The 19780-nt window shown below is 42.5% G+C and overlaps 1 protein-coding gene across 1 annotated transcript in view; it reads left to right on the top strand.

Annotated features, from left to right (window-relative positions):
- The window catches only part of MYOZ2 (myozenin 2), a 114537-nt gene that overhangs the window by 82468 nt on the left and 12289 nt on the right, over positions 1 to 19780 (top strand). The window contains exon 4 of the mRNA XM_044301198.1: positions 14372 to 14489. Coding sequence (XP_044157133.1) covers positions 14372 to 14489 — 118 coding nt within the window. The remainder of the gene's footprint in view (positions 1 to 14371; positions 14490 to 19780) is intronic.

Genomic DNA, 19780 nt, shown 5'->3' with positions numbered 1-19780 from the left:
CAACAGGGACGGACTGGGACCCTATAGTGGCACTGGAATAAAAAACTAAAAGTAGCCCCATGACCTAAGCAGGTCCAAATTGACAGAAGACAGGGCAACACAAATAGGCAGGGACAACAGAAGTAGGTGGTGCCAGAAATACCATAATGGAGCACAACATACCACCCCAGCAGAACCAACTACCACGGTGCACCAAAGATATTGCCTCTGCAAAAGCAAATATCACAGTGCAGCACAAGATACTGCCATCCATGCCACAGTATGAAACTGTATTATCATCCTGAGGACAGTGATATAGTTGAATTCAGGAGAACGGCCACTGGTCAGGTGCATTAGCAACTGATGCTCCTAGCATTAACTAATGCTGAGAGCATCAAATCACTATGTACACGGCCAGCAGCCATGAGAAGACCATACAATAGATAAATGTCACGACACCTGAATATCGACTCAACTGAAAGCTCAGCCTTCATACTGTGACCAGGAGTAAGTCAAAGGCAATATAAACTGAACCCTATTTTGATCACAATTCACAATATGAATATGCACACGTACAAGGGACCTCCTCCAATTACTATAAATAATAAGCTGTTATGTTTGTCAAAGGGTTATGCTTCTTTGGCTCATAGCCTGGAGATTAGTCTGTCTTGGTGCTATGCTCTTGAGTTCCTTATTGACTTTGATGGAGATATAAATATATCCTTATAGTAAAACGAATGATTTCAATACTGTCGTCTTCAAAACTGGTCTGTAAAAATAAAAGCCACAAGATGACTGCTATGGGCATCAAAGTCACTTCTTGTACTGATAGTTCCTGTACATGAAGTTCTCCGAGCAATGAATGAACACCTTTGCACTTCTGATGGACAAATATTCTACTAGGTTTTGAGAGTTGAACAGCTATCAACAGATTTCTAGAGAAGGGAAGCAATTAAGTGGCCTAATACTAAATGTCCTAAGAAACAAAGGAAACACCATTATAATATAGTAGTTTCCTAGACACCAGGGTAACAATTGCCCGCTGGAAGTTTCTTGGTCTGTGCTTCTGAGAAATAAGTAGTTCACATGGGATCTTTGGCAATTAGAACAGCAATTGAAGTTTTACTAGGAAATGCCACCTCAACACTGTGACTCACCAAGGAAACAAAAAAGGGGATCTTTAAGGCTTCAAGAAGTATTTAATTTATAGGTTTGATGGCTCTGTAGAACTTCAGTTTACCAGGTTTGGTATGCCTATTGTCTGCTTCCCAAGGTATAGACTAGTTAGTTTAAAAAAAAAATTATACTAAGGTTCCCTTTCCCTCAAGTACTGTAGTTGTAAAACTAACATTTTGGGGCACAGAGGTGTCCAGCTATAGTAGGGAATGAAGTCTGCAGTAAAGATACGACTGCCTACACCAGGCATCCTCAAACTGCGGCCCTCCAGCTGTTGCAAAACTACAACTCCCAGCATGGCCGAACAGCATACAGCTATCAGTCTACAGCAGGGCATTGTGGGAGTTGTAGTTTTACAACAGCTGGAGGGCTGCAGTTTGAGGATGCCTGGCCTACACCAACCAACATTTATACAGTACATTTTTGTCACGTACGGGAGGAGTGTGTGCCGCCCTGAGCTCCACCCTCATCTCTGTCCCTGCCTACTTGCACGGTCCGCCTTAGGCGATGGAGTACAACTTGACGGCGGTCCCTAATCTGAGTACGTGCAGGGCCTTAAAGGTAAGAATACAATAAAGGAGAAAACAACAAACAAAGTGACAGGCAGGCACTGAGGGGTTAATCAAATATCAAAGTCAATACGAGCAGAGGTCAGGAGCCAGGAGGAACAACATTACAAAAGGGAAAAGCAAGATCAAGTCAAATTCACGCCGGGGTCAAAGCCAAAGAGGTCACGTCAAATGCAGGAGGTAGCAAGAGCCAGGTCAAAATACGGAGCCAAGGTAAAAACACAACAAACACTAAGAGACGATATGCTGGTGAATGACATAAGGCCAATCACAGGCTGCCTGTTTAAATAGCCCTGGCTGGTGAGTCACATGACGTGGCCAGCATCACGTGACTCACAGTACACAGCCCAACACAGCTGAGCACCGATCATCATTATCGGCGCTCAGCTCCTCTGCTGCTCACCTGCTGCCATGGAGACAGGGACGCAGGCTGCGTTCTTGACCCTCTCCTTGCGCAGGGCGCCGGCGGCACTGCGAAGGAAGCACGCGTCGCCGGCCCCTCGTTACAATTTTATACCAAGCAGATGGTGGTAGGAATTAGCAGCATACCCATTTCCTTCCCCACTTTTATGTTATATTCCAAATGCTGAATGTAACTACTATGAAAACGATAAATTCCCTTCTCAGCAGGTTCCTTTCCCGCTTTTGTGCAGTTCTTTGTTGCACATTGTATACATAATTGTGTCCTATGTTAAATTTCCCTTGATTTTACATCTCTGTGGGATATCTACAGTATATTGTCTACCGTGTATATGGTATATAGTATATATAAACATAAAAGAGGAAGCAAAATATTGAATGCATTCCATTCAGTGGTCACCTTAAGTAGCAGTTAGAGCTTTGGGTCAGGGTGAACCGGTTTCAGTCAGTTTTGTATAAATGGACACTGTATTTTTATGCGCCTAAAAACTTCTTACAATAAAAGAGTGGAAACAACTTTTTTGCACACTTAGCCTCTTCTCGGACAACAGACATGTTAAATATGGTGTAGCGAGGAGTTGAAGAATCACACTATATAAGAGACCCGCATTCTGGGAGTCGGAAGTGGCATTTGTCACATTGGGTCAAGTGTTTACCAGGAAAGATATTGGTCTCCAGTATTGAAGAATAATGGCTGTCTGATTGAGGGACTGCATAAAAGGAGGACCGAATTTGGAGACCATTTTCTGTACAGCTCAGCTGAAAGGTCCCTTTTTCAATACTAGTAATAATAGAAGTGACATTGTGATGGGAATAGCTGTTGTTTCCTGAAGGCAGGTTATATCACAGACAGTCATTCATGCTATGCTGTGTATAGTACACAGTGCCTGAAACATTCCCTTTTATGATACATGGAGGTATGAGATCGACTCTGACAGTGTATCCGTCCGCGTTCATAGCTTGACATTACGTCATTGACTTCCTGCAGTAAGATGTATTAGTCACTGTCTGAAAAGAGACGCACATGACTTCACCTCACCTACCTTGCTGCTTTACAAGTCTCAGTAAAGCCTGTAGAGGGTGTACACCATCATTGTTTAACCCTTTTAACGCTTTTTCGTTTTGCTAGCTTCACATATATAGAAGAATAATGAAAATGTAAGATATTCTTGAGAAATTGGAAAAGGTAAATTAGACTTATAATATAACCAGGAGGTGGCAACAGTTTTAGACTTCGCTGTGGAAGTAAGTGGAGGATGGGAAACCCCTGTTTTGCACATTTCAATCAAAATCCTATACAATATACCAATTCATATACAGATTGCCAGATCGACAGATATATTGACTTGTAGATTGTAAGCCCTCGAAAGCCGCTCTCCTTCTGTACCAGTTTGTAACTTGTCTTGCTCATGCTTATTGTACTTGTTTTATGTATGTACACCCCTTATTATATGTACAGCGCCATTGAATGAATGGAGCTTTAATAATAAATAAGAAGAATTTGATCAAGAGACAGACAGATAGATTAAATGGGTTTTCTGGCATTTTAATAGCGATGCCCTATCTTCAGGATCTAATCGGCAGGGGTTCGACAACAAGCATTTACCTTCCAGAGTAGCTACGGCACCATACTACACAGCTACCTCCATTGTGTAGGGGACAGAACAATATACTGCAGCAGTTGTCCCATTGAAGTGATGGACCATACATGTGATGGGAGAAAAACCTTCATACACCTCTATATGAAATACAGCAAGGCTCCATGGACTAATATGACTTGCATCACGACAAAACCCTGGTTGTATAGGGCAGTAATAAATCTATGTGCATGAGGCATTAATCAGTGTGAAATTTAGTCATTTTAAAATAACATGAATTATTTTACTAGAAAAATGCAACAAAAAAATTCTTAGCTATCTGCATACCTAGACAGATGCTAGAGTTGTCCATGCTCGGACAGATCAGCACATTCAGATCTGAAGTAGCCTGACCAGCTAATTCGTCCCACAGTCAAAAACCTGCCAGAATTCTGCAGCAGCAAAATCCCAAATGGTGCAAATTTGTTGTGCCATTCTTTGTGGAAATGCTGAGAGTTTGCTTAAGATTTCACCCTATACATTGCAAAGCGTGCAGTCCGCTGTAAAAATCCCCACAGATTTTAAACCTGCACAGCATCTCAAGTTATGTGCACATTTTGCTGTGGAAATTTTCCACAGTCTGTGAATAAAACATTTTAAAGTCTGATCCACTTTGCTACTACTGTAAATGCTATGGATTTATCCTCACACAAGCCCTCTGTAAACAATTAGCAGTTTTGGTCAGCAGGAGATGAGGTGTGGTGGCTGGTTAGATGGCAATTAAATGGCACTAGCAGGCACTTACAAGTATAGGTGTTTACACTGTGAAACAGGCTTGGTGTTTACTGGCTTAAAGAGGTCTAGGTGATGGGTGTCTGAGCCATAGTCCCTCACCTGCAGCAGGGTCTGTGAAGCTGTGGTTTTGCTAATTACTCTGCTGTCTAGGCACACTGAAGATTTTTGGAAGCAGTGTTCTCAGTTCTGATACTCTTCCTGGACTGAAAGTCTCACAGGAGAACTGGTTATGGTCCCTTGGAGTAGGAGCTCTGGCATGTGCTTCCTATCTCCGCTCAATCTGGACTTGAACTTCCTCTCTTGGCAGGAAATCTCACTAGCCCACTCCCACCAAGAACAGAGGAACAGGGATGTTAGCCCTACTCTTGCCAACCATTGCCAAACATACCACATGTGCTAGTGTACACAGCAGATATATATGATAACACACAACATTATACATAATATACAACATTATTGCAGATACTACCAGGTCTGGGATACTGAACTTCCAGATATCTATGGTAAGTTATAGAAGTGTTATTTATGTAACCCTTTTCGTCAAGTAAGTACATCTGACATCTAAACATTCTTCTCTACTTTGGTGTGACGAAAGCAAACGCTTTTGCCTTTCACCTGGATACGCGGGGGCCACTGTGGCCAATATGATCTTATAATTAGCAAGTGTTATAGGTTATTTGCCTATTATCTCTGTCAGTCACATAATGTACTGTCACATGCCAGAACATGTATCACGTCTGAGATGGCAGGTAACAGATGTGCGGCACAGAGGGGAGGAAAGAGGAGTACCCTTCCACTAGGGAGAGGGAGGAGTGGTGACCCCTAGATCGCCTGGCACTGGCACCTGGCTACCCTGACGTCCCTAGATAGGTTGCTAACCCGTACGCCAATCACATACCTCTTCCCTGGCTTACCCTGAAATAAGCCCTAGGTAGTGAATAGGGCATTGGGAGCACTAGTCCTCACCAATGACACCTAAGGTAACAATAGGGAAAGGACAAACAACACAAACACCACAAACAGTCCCCGAAGGGAGACAACAACAACAGGAGAAAACCGGAGATCCAACAGCTCCACAGCAACAGTTGTCCACCTGAGGTCAGAATAGAAGATCTGTAAGGAAGGTCTATATCTGGAAACAAGGGAAGCAGAAAGGGAGAATATATAGTAGCTGGGAGTGGCTAACAGAGAACAGCTGAAAGGAAAAGCTACAGATTCCTAAATGGGACAAAAAAGATCGCAAACCTAGGCAGGAAAACCTGGATCGGTATCTATTCTCACCATTAGGTCATGGAGAAACCGAGCGCGTAGCCACCCCCTGTGACCTTCTGACCCCAGGCACAGGGTCAGTGATAGGTCGTGACACCCTCGTGATAACATGTCAAGCGTTGCATTGATACAAACTACAACTGCTGATAACGGTTTTCTGTAATTACTCATAGTGTCCTGTAGTTCTGTACCAACCATTTAAGCAGAGGGTGTATGATAGAACTTGCATTCAATGTCTATACGTACTACATGGTCACAGTACAGTGTGGGCTGAATACTAGAGATGAGCATATCGAATCCCACAAATTCAATCCGAATTTCAGGAATTATTCGATTCGCCTAGAAGCCGAATTTCCTCGTGCTTCGTTTCAGTGAATCAATTAATCCTTAAATTCAAACTTACTGCCTCCATTTGCATGCAAAGGGCTGACAGCCTCCATCTTGCTTGAAGATCTCAGCCGAAATCCCGTGTGGCACGAGATTACATCATCAGGCCGGCGTGGTGACTTATGACGTCATCACACCGGCCTGATGATGTAATCGCGCACAGCACGTGATTTCAGTCGAGATCTTCAAGCAAGATGGCCGGCCCGTCGCGAGCAAATGGACGCGGTAAGTTTGATAATATTTTTTTTATGTTACTTTCACACTGTTTGTACACTCAGATGCCGCAATCATGTTTGAAAGCGGCATCTGAGGGGTACAATGACAGGAGCGGCGCTATTGCAGCTCCCTGTCATTGCACCTGCTACTTACAAAAAAATGTGCTTTGTGGCGAAGCAATTCGTCATGAAGCTAATTTTTTTGTGAATACAGAAGCCGGATCATAAGCACAAGCTATTACAAAGCTACATTACACGTGGTGAGCAAATGATTCATTTTCTGGATAATATTTTACTTATCTCCTGCCTCCACAGGTGGCTGCAGACTGAGAAAGTTGAATGTTATGCTTGAAACCTAACAGTACTCTGTGTACAATAATAAAGCATCTGGGAACATTGCGAAACACAGAATGACTCAATGTAAGAGAGGTCATCCCATGCTGCATTTCGTCAGCTGACTAAACCTGATTGGCCTGACATACTCCATGTCACATTATTCGGCACATATGTCTTTATTCAGACTTTTGTATCACATAATTCCAGTAATGTGTCCCTTCACTGGCATGAATACCTATATAAGGTTTATTGTGGAAAGACAGATATACAGCAAGCCTCTGTGAGGAGCCAGATCAGAGGACAGGAGTGGTAGTGGCCCTGATATAGTGTTGTTGTGGTAGTGTCACGGTGTCCCACCTCAGGCCATTGCTTCCTGGGGTTCAATGCAGTGGAATTATAGTACTGAAGAATGAGGCCAGAGTTAAATGTAACAGAGTCCCTTTTACTAAGTGCAGCGTAGAACTTGAAATACATACCGTGGCAGGCTTGAAGTGCAAGTCTTTGCTGGCAACAGCTGAGGGGGTATGGTGGCTGGTTGGATGGCTGCAATTCTTCTCTTACGTAGATGATGCTGGCCTAGTGGTTGTTGGGTAGGTGATGGTGTCTGAGCTGTTGTCCCTCACCTTGCAGCAGTGTCTGTAAAGCTGTATCTCGCTGATCACTCTGCTGTAAATCTGAAGTTTTCATTTGAGGCTGTACTTAGCTGTTATTCTGGCAGGAGAAGGGTATTTGGTTCCTGAACTTCCCTTGCAGGGAAAAAGATACAGCTCATGGAAGAGGTTGCTCTACAATCCACTTCCCAACTCCCCCACTATCAGAACAAGTCCTCACTCGTCCTATCTCCTCCTAGCACCCCTCTAGAATTCCCCATTCTGGCAGGAAGTCAGACCAGCCCGTTCCTACCAAGAGAAGAGGAACAGGGTGGTTAACCCTGTTCCTGCCAACAACTACCATTATCTTCCTGGCTGGATAAAATGACACAGTACAAGAAATACATAATATTACATATCATTGAATATAAAACATATAAAACGCAACAATTAAGGACACAATAGTAGTACCCTCTGGAGTACTGCAGAGATATGATACGATAGATGATAGATAGATAGATAGATAGATAGATAGATAGATAGATAGATAGATAGATAATAGAAATATATCAGATAAAGATAGATGGATATTATAAAGACATCAGATATAGATAGATAGATGGATAGATAGATATTGGGTAGATAGATAGATAGATAGATAGATGCATTGGGACAGATTTTTGAATATCAGGACATAGACACATTTTCGGTATAAATTAAGCAAAGAAATACCAGTATAAGCTACACTAGACAGTCTTAAGATGCACCATATATATCATCCAGGATCACCCACTGACAAATGTGATGCATCTTCAGAGTGTCTGTCTAAGTTTTCTTTGTCTACAAATTTGACAGGATTAGTAAATTATTCAATGCGTCAAAAAGAATCACTCAACATCTCCTGGTTGTAAAAATGAATATGGACACTGCTTTTGTCTACCTTTTAGATATATTTATGAAACTGAAATCCACTATTCTGCAGCAGAAAAGTTGCACAGATTAGATTTACAGTTAGTCTAAGTTTTTGGTGGCTGGAATTCTGGGGCACTGGAGAGAATTCTGGCATGAAGACAACATGTTGGTGCATTGGGACAGATTTTTGGCTTGGAGAAAATATTTTGTCACATTGGGACAGATTTTTTTGGCTCTGAGGCAGAATTTTGGCACAATAGGACACATTTTTGGCTTGGAGACAGAACTTTGGAGGATTGGGACTGATTTTTGGCTCAGGGAGACATCATTGGGCGAATTGGAACACATTTTTGGCTCAGGGAGAAGGAATTTTGTTGCAGTGGGAGAATTTCAGGACAAGTGGACACATTTTGTGGTGTAAGCGAAGCCTACGAATAGTCTGGACTAGACTGACAGTCTAAAGATGTACCCGATTTATCATCCGGCATCAGAAACTAGGATAAATTTTGTACATTTTCAGACTGTCTACAAATTAGACAAATGTGGGCCAGTGTGCTATGCCTGGTGCAGGGCAGTGCCTGACACAGAGCCACCAAGAAGAATACTAAGGATTGGATCCTGTGTTATGCCCTGACCTTTAGACCATACACTAGAAAATAACATAGTCTATTAGATTGGCCTTCAGTGGTTTTTGAAATTATATTGTGGATTTTTTTTTAATAAGTACCAATGATGGTATTTTTTTTATATTTGGATTTATTGACTCTTTTAGGCACAACTGCTGTATGACTAGCCATCATGGTTAGTGCCAACAATATAAATTTGAGGAAACAGCTCAAAGGAAATGATGTGTGTGTCTGCTGGCAGCAGTTCATGCAGCATTACTTCCATGTATTATATGATGTTATGTAACGCTGATCACTGATGCCGCACCACACATGCAGTGACATCATTGTGAGATGGCTCCAGGTATTTCTTATTTGGGAAAGTCACAACCACAATATCTTAAGATACATCATATTGTTATTGACAACACCTGTTACTTCCTCATACCAGTACTTCACAGCAGATTCCACTGACTCACTGGTGTTCGGCATATACAGCCTTATAAATCATCATACATCTCTGCGGTACGTTCTGTACATGATATACAATGGGTAGTACACCTACAGGAGCTGATCATATCACATCTGTATTACACTGATTTTATAGCACAGCACACCAGTCATTGTAAAAGTCATTGCACCGACACTGTACATGTATGGAGGTAGGGCACAGACCACTAGATGTGATGTCATGCAGCAGCACAGGATTTCACACCTAACCAATATGATTAGATCTGAAATTATCTTTTTTAACTATTGGGGAACCTACTTAATATACAGTAACTTGCTCAGTATTCAGTTCTATACTGTTTAAAGTTCTCGTACTCAAAATGTATAATATGCACAATATACACTCACCTAAAGAATTATTAGGAACACATGTTCTATTTCTCATTAATGCGATTATCTAGTCAACCAATCACATGGCAGTTTCTTCAATGCATGTAGGGTTGTGGTCCTGGTCAAGACAATCTCCTGAACTCCAAACTGAATGTCAGAATGGGAAAGAAAGGTGATTTAAGCAATTTTGAGCGTGGCATGGTTGTTGGTGCCAGACGGGCCGGTCTGAGTATTTCACAATCTGCTCAGTTACTGGGATTTTCACACACAACCATTTCTAGGGTTTACAAAGAATGGTGTGAAAAGGGAAAAACATCCAGTATGTGGCAGTCCTGTGGGCGAAAATGCCTTGTTGATGCTAGAGGTCAGAGGAGAATGGGCCGACTGATTCAAGCTGATAGAAGAGCAACGTTGACTGAAATAACCACTCGTTACAACCGAGGTATGCAGCAAAGCATTTGTGAGGCCACAACATGCACAACCTTGAGGCGGATGGGCTACAACAGCAGAAGACCCCACAGGGTACCACTCATCTCCACTATAAATAGGAAAAAGAGGCTACAATTTGCACGAGCTCACCAAAATTGGACTGTTGAAGACTGGAAAAATGTTGCCTGGTCTGATGAGTCTCGATTTCTGTTGAGACATTCAAATGGTAGAGTCCGAATTTGACGTAAACAGAATGAGAACATGTATCCATCATGCCTTGTTACCATTGTGCAGGCTGGTGGTGGTAGTGGTGTAATGGTGTGGGGGATGTTTTCTAGGCACACTTTAGGCCCCTTAGTGCCAATTGGCCATCATTTAATTGCCACGGCTACCTGAGCATTGTTTCTGACCATGTCCATCCCTTCATGACCACCATGTACCCATCCTCTGATGGCTACTCCCAGCAGGATAATGCACCATGTCACAAAGCTCGAATCATTTCAAATTGGTTTCTTGAACATGACAATGAGTTCACTGTACTAAAATGGCCCCCACAGTCACCAGATCTCAACCCAATAGAGCATCTTTGGGATGTGGTGGAACGGGAGCTTCGTGCCCTGGATGTGCATCCCTCAAATCTCCATCAACTGCAAGATGCTATCCTATGAATATGGGCCAACATTTCTAAAGAATGCTATCAGCACCTTGTTGAATCAATGCCACGTAGAATTAAGGCAGTTCTGAAGGCAAAAGGGGGTCCAACACCGTATTAGTATGGTGTTCCTAATAATTCTTTAGGTGAGTGTATGATGAAAATATGATAGTTGCTTTCAGAAGCCGAAATAATGGACTTAGGCTGCATTTAAGCCGACTATACACAAACAACAGCTGTCAACCAAATGTTCACTGCTAATATACCTTATCTCCAGCATAGCCATGCACACCGGCTCAGACATGCTGGGTACATGCAGACTGATAGATTAGATAGATAGATAGATAGATAGATAGATAGATAGATAGATAGATAGATAGATATCAGATAGATGATAGATAGATATTGGGTAGATAGATAGATAGATAGATAGATAGATATTGGATAGATAGATAGATAGATATTGGATAGATAGATATTGGATAGATAGATAGATAGATATTGGATAGATAAATAGATAGATATTGTATAGATAGATAGATATTGTATAGATAGATAGATAGATAGATAGATATTGGATAGATAGATAAATAGATAGATAGATAGATAGATACGAGATAGATATTGTATAGATAGATAGATATTGTATAGATAGATAGATATTGGATAGATAGATAGATATTGGATATGGATAGATAGATAGATATTGGATAGATAGATAGATATTGGATAGATAGATAGATATTGGATAGATAGATAGATATGATAGATATGATAGATAGATAGATAGATATTGGATAGATAGATAGATAGATAGATAGATAGATAGATAGATAGATATTGGGTAGATAGATAGATAGATAGATAGATAGAATTGGATAGATAAATAGATAGATAGATATTGGATAGATAAATAGATAGATAGATAGATAGATAGATAGATAGATAGATAAATAGATAGATACGAGATAGATATTGGGTAGATAGATAGATATTGGGTAGATAGATAGATATTGGGTAGATAGATATTGGATAGATAGATATTGGATAGATAAATAGTTAGATATTGGGTAGATAGATAGATAGATATTGTATAGCTAGATAGATAGATACGAGATAGATAGATAGATAGATAGATAGATAGATAGATAGAAGATGATAGACAGATATTGTATAGATAGATAGATACGAGATAGATAGATAGATAGATAGATAGATAGATAGATAGAAGATGATAGATAGATAGATATTGGATAGATAGATACAGTGCTGCCCATAATTATTCATACCCCTGGCAAATTTTGACTTAAAGTTACTTTTATTAAACCAGCAAGTACGTTTTTTTGACGGGAAATTACATAGGTGTCTCCCAAAAGATAATAAGACGATGTACAAGAGGCATTATTGTGGGAAAAAAACCATTTCTCAGCTTTTATTTACATTTGAGCAAAAAGTGTCCAGTTGGCGTAAAAAAGGAGAAGCCTTCAACCCAAAGAATACCATCCCCACTGTCAAACATGGTGGTGGTGCAGCCAGCCAGAACTGCATGGGCAACACATGAGGTGCACGGTGGGCCGATGAGGGGCCAAATAACAACACAGTTCATCAGTTTACTCACGGTTAGCAGAAAGCCTCCCTGGGCTGGCAGCACAGTGTTGAGGAAGCACGAAATCCTCCGGGGCACGCTCTGTGGTAGGGAAGCACCAGCCTAGATGGAGGTCGAGGTGCCCTTGATGGCAGTGGTGTTTAGGGTGCTTGTGGCCGCTGGGTCCCTTGGTGTTATTTGTCGTGACGCCAGTACCGTTAATGGTGGTACAACCAGTGGTAAGAATGAAGTAGACAGTGGAAGGATACAACTCACAACTTTTACTGATGTTGGTTCCAGTTGCAGCATTAACATCCGGACAGAATACAGTCTTTTGCAATTTAGAGGAATTCTGTTGATCCACTGTTAATACGTTTGCCTGGGTTTAGCTTAGCTTGAAGGTTCTGTATCAGTGCTTCTGGTAGGTGACTCTGCTTCAGGTCCCTAGTAAACCAGAGCCATTTGGTGAGGTTGCCTGTAATGCTTATTTGGTATGCTTAGTCCTTTTGTTTCTGTATCTTCCAAGCCCTTGAACAGGTAGCTAATCTGTATTCTTCAATGTATGGTGAGGCTGCCTGTAGCTAGATTGTCCTCCACCATGTGCAAAGGTGCCCATTAAGCCTTAAGTAATGGCTGTTATCACCGATGTCTCTCTTTAGATTGGTTAACTTCTTCCAGGGACGAAAACGCTATCCTCTGGTTGTAGGATCTAGGATCTAAGAGGGTCACAGAAGGAAAACGCTCTCCTGCGCCTCATACCTTGGCTCTACCTCATTTCTGCATTTAGCTTCACCCACTAATCTTTGGTGTGTAGCCTCCGTTTAACAAACTGCTCTGCTCCTCTCCTCACTGTTCTCTACCTCAACTAAGCTGCTCCACACTCCCATTAGGCCTGACCTAAGTATTTATATGACCTAAGTGCTACCCCCATCTAGTGGTGGGATGTATACATTACACCTAGCCAGCCTATGAACAGGGATACAACAGGTGTTGCAATACAAAATGACATGCTGAGATATATGGGCAAAAATACCTGTGAAGACATGCAAAAAGCTGGTCTGCAATTATAGAAAGTGTTTGATTGCTGTAATAGCCAATAAAGGCTTTTCTATTGATTATTGAGAAGGGTATGAATAATTTTGGACTGGACACTTTTTGCTCAAATGTAAATAAAAGCTGAGAAATGTTTTTTTTCCCCCACAATAATGCCTCTTGTAACTTTAAGTCAAAATTTGCCAGGGGTATGAATAATTATGGGCAGCACTGTAGATAGATAGACAGATAGCAAGCTACATTTTCTACACTCTATGCATTTTTATTTTAATGGGAAGAGGGAGTAGGCCGCTGTCGGACCCCTCTAGAAGCTACTTTTTTTCCATCACATCATGCAAGTTGAAATCATATTAACATGATTAAGATTGCCTTCCCAGATTCGACTGACTTTTACCTAATGTGTATGGCCAGCTTGGGTTTTGGTAGACCTGGTTTTTGCTAGCCCGACTTCCCTATTAACATGCCCATTTGGAGTGGCATGTTACTTTTATAGAAATTGTGGTGACTGACATACAGCTAAGAATACTTATCTTGATAAAACAAAAAATCACTTGACGTTTAATAGCTTATTTTACATCAAATCCAACAAAGTTCAAGTAAATCCAGCAAATCCATAGTAATTACTGGAGTTCTTGATTATTTGTTAGGCTTCTATTGAGAAAAGATATCCATGAGATCTCCAAACAGGATGATGATGACATTACTGAATCTAAGACACTAGAAGATCATTTAAAACAGGATTTTACCTTTAACACCTTTCAGAAAGGTCATATTGAAAGTCTGCACCCGTATTGGTTTTACAACACCTTCTACGTTCATCATTTGAGGAATCCACTATCTACAAATACATTGGTTGGCATCATTTAAGAACGAGTCAACTAGCAGCTACAATTTGTCTCTTAACGTCCAAGGGTTCCAGGGGATCATAAATATCTTAATTGCTATTACTATGAAGTAACCAGGTTTTACATTTTTCATTTAGCAAAATCAGGTTGACCAGAATGAAAACACAGAAGAAAACTTAACTGAATCCGTCCAACAAACAGCTCCTAATACACCAGATCCAAGAAGCCCTCCAAACCCTGAAAACATTGCGCCAGGTAAGTTATCTCCTTGCACACCTCATGTCCACCATTGAAAATGTTTCTGCCATTGTATAATAACCAGTATTATTAGATCATCATATCTGTAAACTGTGCAGAATGACGTGGAAAGGTTTTTCTGTAGAGCATAGCTTCATTCTGCATGGTTATGTTGGACACTGTGCCTTGTATATAATCTGAGTGATAATGAGAACAGATAATAAGAGCTTCTCCTGGGATTGGACGATATATCACTTATTCATTTCACTATATAATATACATATCTAAAGCAGCAGCCAATACCAACACCAATGTGCCTTGTCTCAAAGAATTACAGTCACAGATACCACCTTTTGCTTTTCGGAGCTCCTTCGTAAAATGAAAGGTGGAATCTGATTGGTTGCTATGGGCAACTAAGCCAGTTTTCCTTTAAAACCAGCTTTAATAAATCTCCCCTAATATCTACATTTTGGATTTTTTTCTCAGTTCCTCTCATCCAACCTGAATTGTGGAAAATAACATATGCACAGGTCTAGTTATCTTGTATAATCTAATATATAAAGCTCAGTGTATATGTGTGTGTATGTATGTCCGCTAAAGGAATCCACACCGTCGCATTTTCAATCACGAAATTTGGCACACAGGTGCATCAGGTGTCCGGGAAGGTTTTAGACCAGGTCTCAGCTCTCTAGGACATACAGTTTCTCAGATATTCCCCAAAAATGCATTAGCCAATAGAAGATTGGTCACATTGCCCTTATCAGCCAATAGAAGTTTGCAGGCCGTTAGCCTCCACATACACAGTTTTACTCCAGGTTTCCATAACAACCCAGCCATTTTTCTTCACTGCTGTAGGTGAGCTCTAAAGGTAATCTGTCACCAGGACAATCGCTATTGAAGTGAAGCCATGGCCTAATAGCACTTAGTACCTTTTTTTTTTAAGATGTGCCTGTGTTCCAGCAATAGATGTTTTTATCCTCTGAAAATCCAGTTTACTTGAAATGCAAATGAGCCAGTAAGGTGCCCAGAGGGGCGTCACTCTTGCAAGAAAGAGCCCAGACTGGCGCCCCTGACACAATGTGTCCACCCTCAAAAGACGAACTTAAAACCTCGCCCCCTGGTCATGCTAAGCCTCGACCCTGATCCACTTAGGCCACGCCCCTCCCACTCCTCAGCCGACGGAGATTGAAAAAATGAAGGTAAAAATCAACCCCTAGGTCCCGCTAAGCCACGCCCCGATCTGGTTAGTCAACGCCCCTCCCACTCCTCAGCCAACAGAGATTGAAAAAATTAGGTTTAATTTTTGTCAGCTGCAGGGGTGGGAGGGACGGTGACTTTCTTCCTGCAGCTCACACTCAGACAGCACAGTGCTGCTGTCCAAGAGTGAGCTGTTCAAAAGGACATCCTTGTGTCCGTCCAGGCCCTGCACCAGATGGAGGACAGGGAGTCTGAAAGCCGAACTGTCCGGCCTAAAACTGGACCTCTGGCCACCCTAGGGGCAGGCTGCTGTGGAGGTCATAGTTAAGGGGATGGTCCACTATGGAGGTCAGTGTTAAGGGGCAGATTGCTGTAAAGGTCACTGTTAAGGGGGCGGGCCCCTGTGGAGGTCACTGTCAAGGGGGTGGTGTGCTGTAAAACTCACTGTTAAAGGGGAAGGCTGCTGTAAAGGTCAAAGTTAAGGGGGTGGGCTGCTGTGAAGGTTCAATTTTAAGGGATGGCGAACTGTGGGGGGGCAGTGTTAAAGGGTGGGGGGCTGTGGAGGTCACTGTTAAGGGGGCAAGGTGCTGTAGATGTCACTGTTATAGTGGATAGTGTTGATATCTTTCAACGACACACACAAACATTAAATGAAGGAAAGCCAATGTATCACCCGTGGGTGATACTGGACATCACCCACGGGTGATACATTGGCTTTCACTCTAACCTTACTCCGAGGAGGACAACAGCTCCTTCCTAGGACATTATAGCTGCGGGGTCATCCAATCCAGGTTGATCTTTACATTTCCAAACGAAGGGAGCGCAGGGAGGTCCATTTCTCTCTTTCAAACATTAAATGAAATTGAATAAATATACCCGAGTGAAGCCGGGTCCTTCAGCTAGTTTTTAAATATTAATAGGAAATGATATGGCCATGAGTTGAAGCAGTTTTTTTAGCGTGTGTGTGTGTGTTGGGGGTGGATTCATTCCAGAATATGAGTTGATTTAGCTACTGCAACTATTTAGCTACTGCCCTTCCTGGACCTTACTTCTCAAATACATCACCATAGAACAATTCCCCCCAGCCCCCCGCTGACAGGGAAATGAGGAGGGAGAAGCTCATAGACCATGCTTAGGTAGCCACCTTGTAAGCAGAGAAGGAGACACAGAGATGAAGACTGCAATTCTTCCACTCTACGTTTTGAATAGATCGACAGGTCTAGAGAAAAATCCCCTGAACCTTTGAGAAAAGTACTTTACACACATAAGATATGTAGATTTTGTAGCAATGTGAATATTACCATGGCTAGAGGTATGCCTTAAAGGTTGCTTGAAGCATATGCTCAACAATGGTCACAGTTTAAGGGTACTTTCACACTTGCGTTGTTTGATTCCGGCAGGCAGTTCCGTTGATCAGGCAAACTGTATGCAAACGCATGTAATTTTTTTCTAAAAGATCAGGCATTTTTCAGACTTTCAGAATCTTGATCAGTCAGAAAAATGCATTGCAATACCGGATCCGTTTTTCCGGTGTCATCCGTCAAAACGGATCCAGTATTTATTTTTTTCACATTTTTAAAAGGTCTGTGCATGCGCAGACCGGAATACCGGATCCGTAAATGCGAAAATTTGAATGCCGGATCCGGCACTAATACATTCCTATGGAAAAAATGCCGGATCCGGTATTCAGGCAAGTGTTCAGTTTTTTTTTGCCGGAGATAAAACTGCAGCATGCTCTGGTACTATCTCCGTCCTGAAAAGTAAAAAAGACTGAACTGAAGACATCCTGATGCATCCTGAACGGATTACTCTCCATTCAGAATGCATTAGGATAAAACTGATCAGTTCTTTTCCGGTATTGAGCCCCTAGGACGGAACTCTATGCCGGAAAAGAAAAACGCTAGTGTGAAAGTAGCCTTACTGCTGGTTGATTTCAGCTCTAAAGCCTGTAGAATTGTAAATGTTACTCTTGCTAATAAAACTATGAAGGCTCCCATACACATTAAAGTGTATCACGATCGGCGTGACTATCACATAGGTGACACAGAGGGAGGGAAAGAGGAAGGCCCTACCCAAGTGAGAGGGAAGGTGGTGACCCCTGACTCACCTTGCGGCTGGCACCTGGCTGCCCTGACGTCCCTAGACGGGTTCCTCACCCGTACGCCGATCACGTGCCTAAAACCCTGGCTTTCCCTAAGATGAGCCCTAGATAGTGAACAGGGCGGTGGGAACACTAGTCCGCACCACTAGCTCTAAAGGAAAACACCAAGGGGAGGACAGACAATACAGACTAAACATATAATCCCAGGTGGGCGACCACAGGAGACAACAAAAAGCCCAACAGGGATCCGGAGGGTAGCACTCTGGAACAACAACCAGGATTCACAGCTCCAGTGGGTCAGTATAGAAGTCCAGGCAGGAAGCTCTATGACTGGCAACTAGAGAAGTGTGAGAGGAGAATATAAGGAGGTTGGGAGTGGCAGACAAGAAACAGCTGAGGAGGAGAAGCTACGGATCCCTGAGTGAGACAAAAAGGATAGCAAGGAAAACACAGAAAACAATCACTAAGAAACAACGTGATCTTTAGACATAGAGCGCGCAGCCACCTGCTGCGACTTCCTGACCCCGGGTATAACGGAGTCAGACGTGGCTCTTGACACCCTCGTGACAAAGTGTTATTGAGGTGTCCGGTCACTTATGCCTATTCTCACTATAATGGGCCCCATTCAGACAACCGTATGAACGGGTCCGCACCTGTTCCGCAAAATTCATTGCAAAACGGTTTGCTGTCCGCATCCGTGTTTCTGTTCTGCGGAAAGGATAGAGCATGTACTATTCTTGTCCGCAATTGCGGACAGGAATAGGCATTTTCTATTATGGTTGCGGCCATGTGTGGTCCACAAATTGCAAAATGCACACGGGCAGTATCCGTGTTTTGCGGATCTACAATTTGCGGATCCGCTAAACACTACGGCCGTAAGAATGAGCCCTAAATCTATACCTATTATATGTGCTCTCAGCGTTTTTGAGAGTTTTGATATCTTCTTCTCTATAGGGGAAAAAATCCATTAAAAAAAAACAAAAAATGCAACAAAAAAAAAGGAAAAAATAAGCAGGTGGCCCAAAAAAATACATTCGCTTTATCAGCTCTTTTTTACAATTAAAAAGTTACACACAAAATGAATGTGTATAGAGACCCTAAAGGGCTTTTAGGCTTTTCACTAGTATGGCCTCTTTCACATTGTCAGTATTTGGTTAGTATTCTGCATCAGTATTTGGTCAGTATTTGTAACCTACAGACAAAAGGTATAATTTAAATATTTGTGCCTCTTCTGTGTTTTGGACCCCCTCCTGGTTTTGGCTTATAAATACTGATGCAAAATACTGACAAATACTGACCATGTGAAAGAGGCCTATCTCTAAGGCCCCATGCACACGGCCGTGTTTCACGGCCGTGTGCGGGCCGTGGAACCGCGGCCTGGATCCCTCCTGAGAGCAGGAGCGCACGGCGTCACTGGTTGCTATGACGCCGTGCGCTCCCTGCTGCCGCCGCAATACAGTAATACACTGGTATGATCTATACCAGTGTATTACTGTACTGTGCCGGCAGCAGGGAGCGCACGGCGTCATAGCAACCAGTGACGCCGTGCGCTACTGCTCTCAGGAGGGATCCAGGCCGCGGTTCCACGGCCCGCACACGGCCGTGTGCATGGGGCCTAAGAGCCACTTCCACATGGTCAGTATTTGTAAGCCCGTTGTTATGGTCCGCATCCGAGCCGCAGTTTTTGTGGCTCGGGTGCGGACCCATTCACTTCAATGGGGCCGCAAAAGATGCAAACAGCACTCCGTGTGCTGTCCGCATCCATTGCTCCGTTCCGTGGCCCCACAAAAAAAATAAAGCATGTCCTATTCTTGTCTGTTTTGCGGACAAGAATAGGCATTTCTACAATAGGCTGCCTGTTCGGCTTCGCAAATTGCGGAAGGGACACGGGCGGCTTCCGTGTTTTGCGGATCCGCAATTTGCAGACCGCAAAAAACTGAACGGTCGTGTGCATGAGGCCAAAACCATGAATCGAACCTACAGAGAAAAAGTATAATTTAAATATGTGTGC

This window comes from Bufo gargarizans, chromosome 1, assembly GCF_014858855.1.
Source record: "Bufo gargarizans isolate SCDJY-AF-19 chromosome 1, ASM1485885v1, whole genome shotgun sequence".
Taxonomy (NCBI): Eukaryota; Metazoa; Chordata; class Amphibia; order Anura; family Bufonidae; genus Bufo; species Bufo gargarizans.
This window is presented reverse-complemented; position numbering and strand designations above follow the sequence as displayed.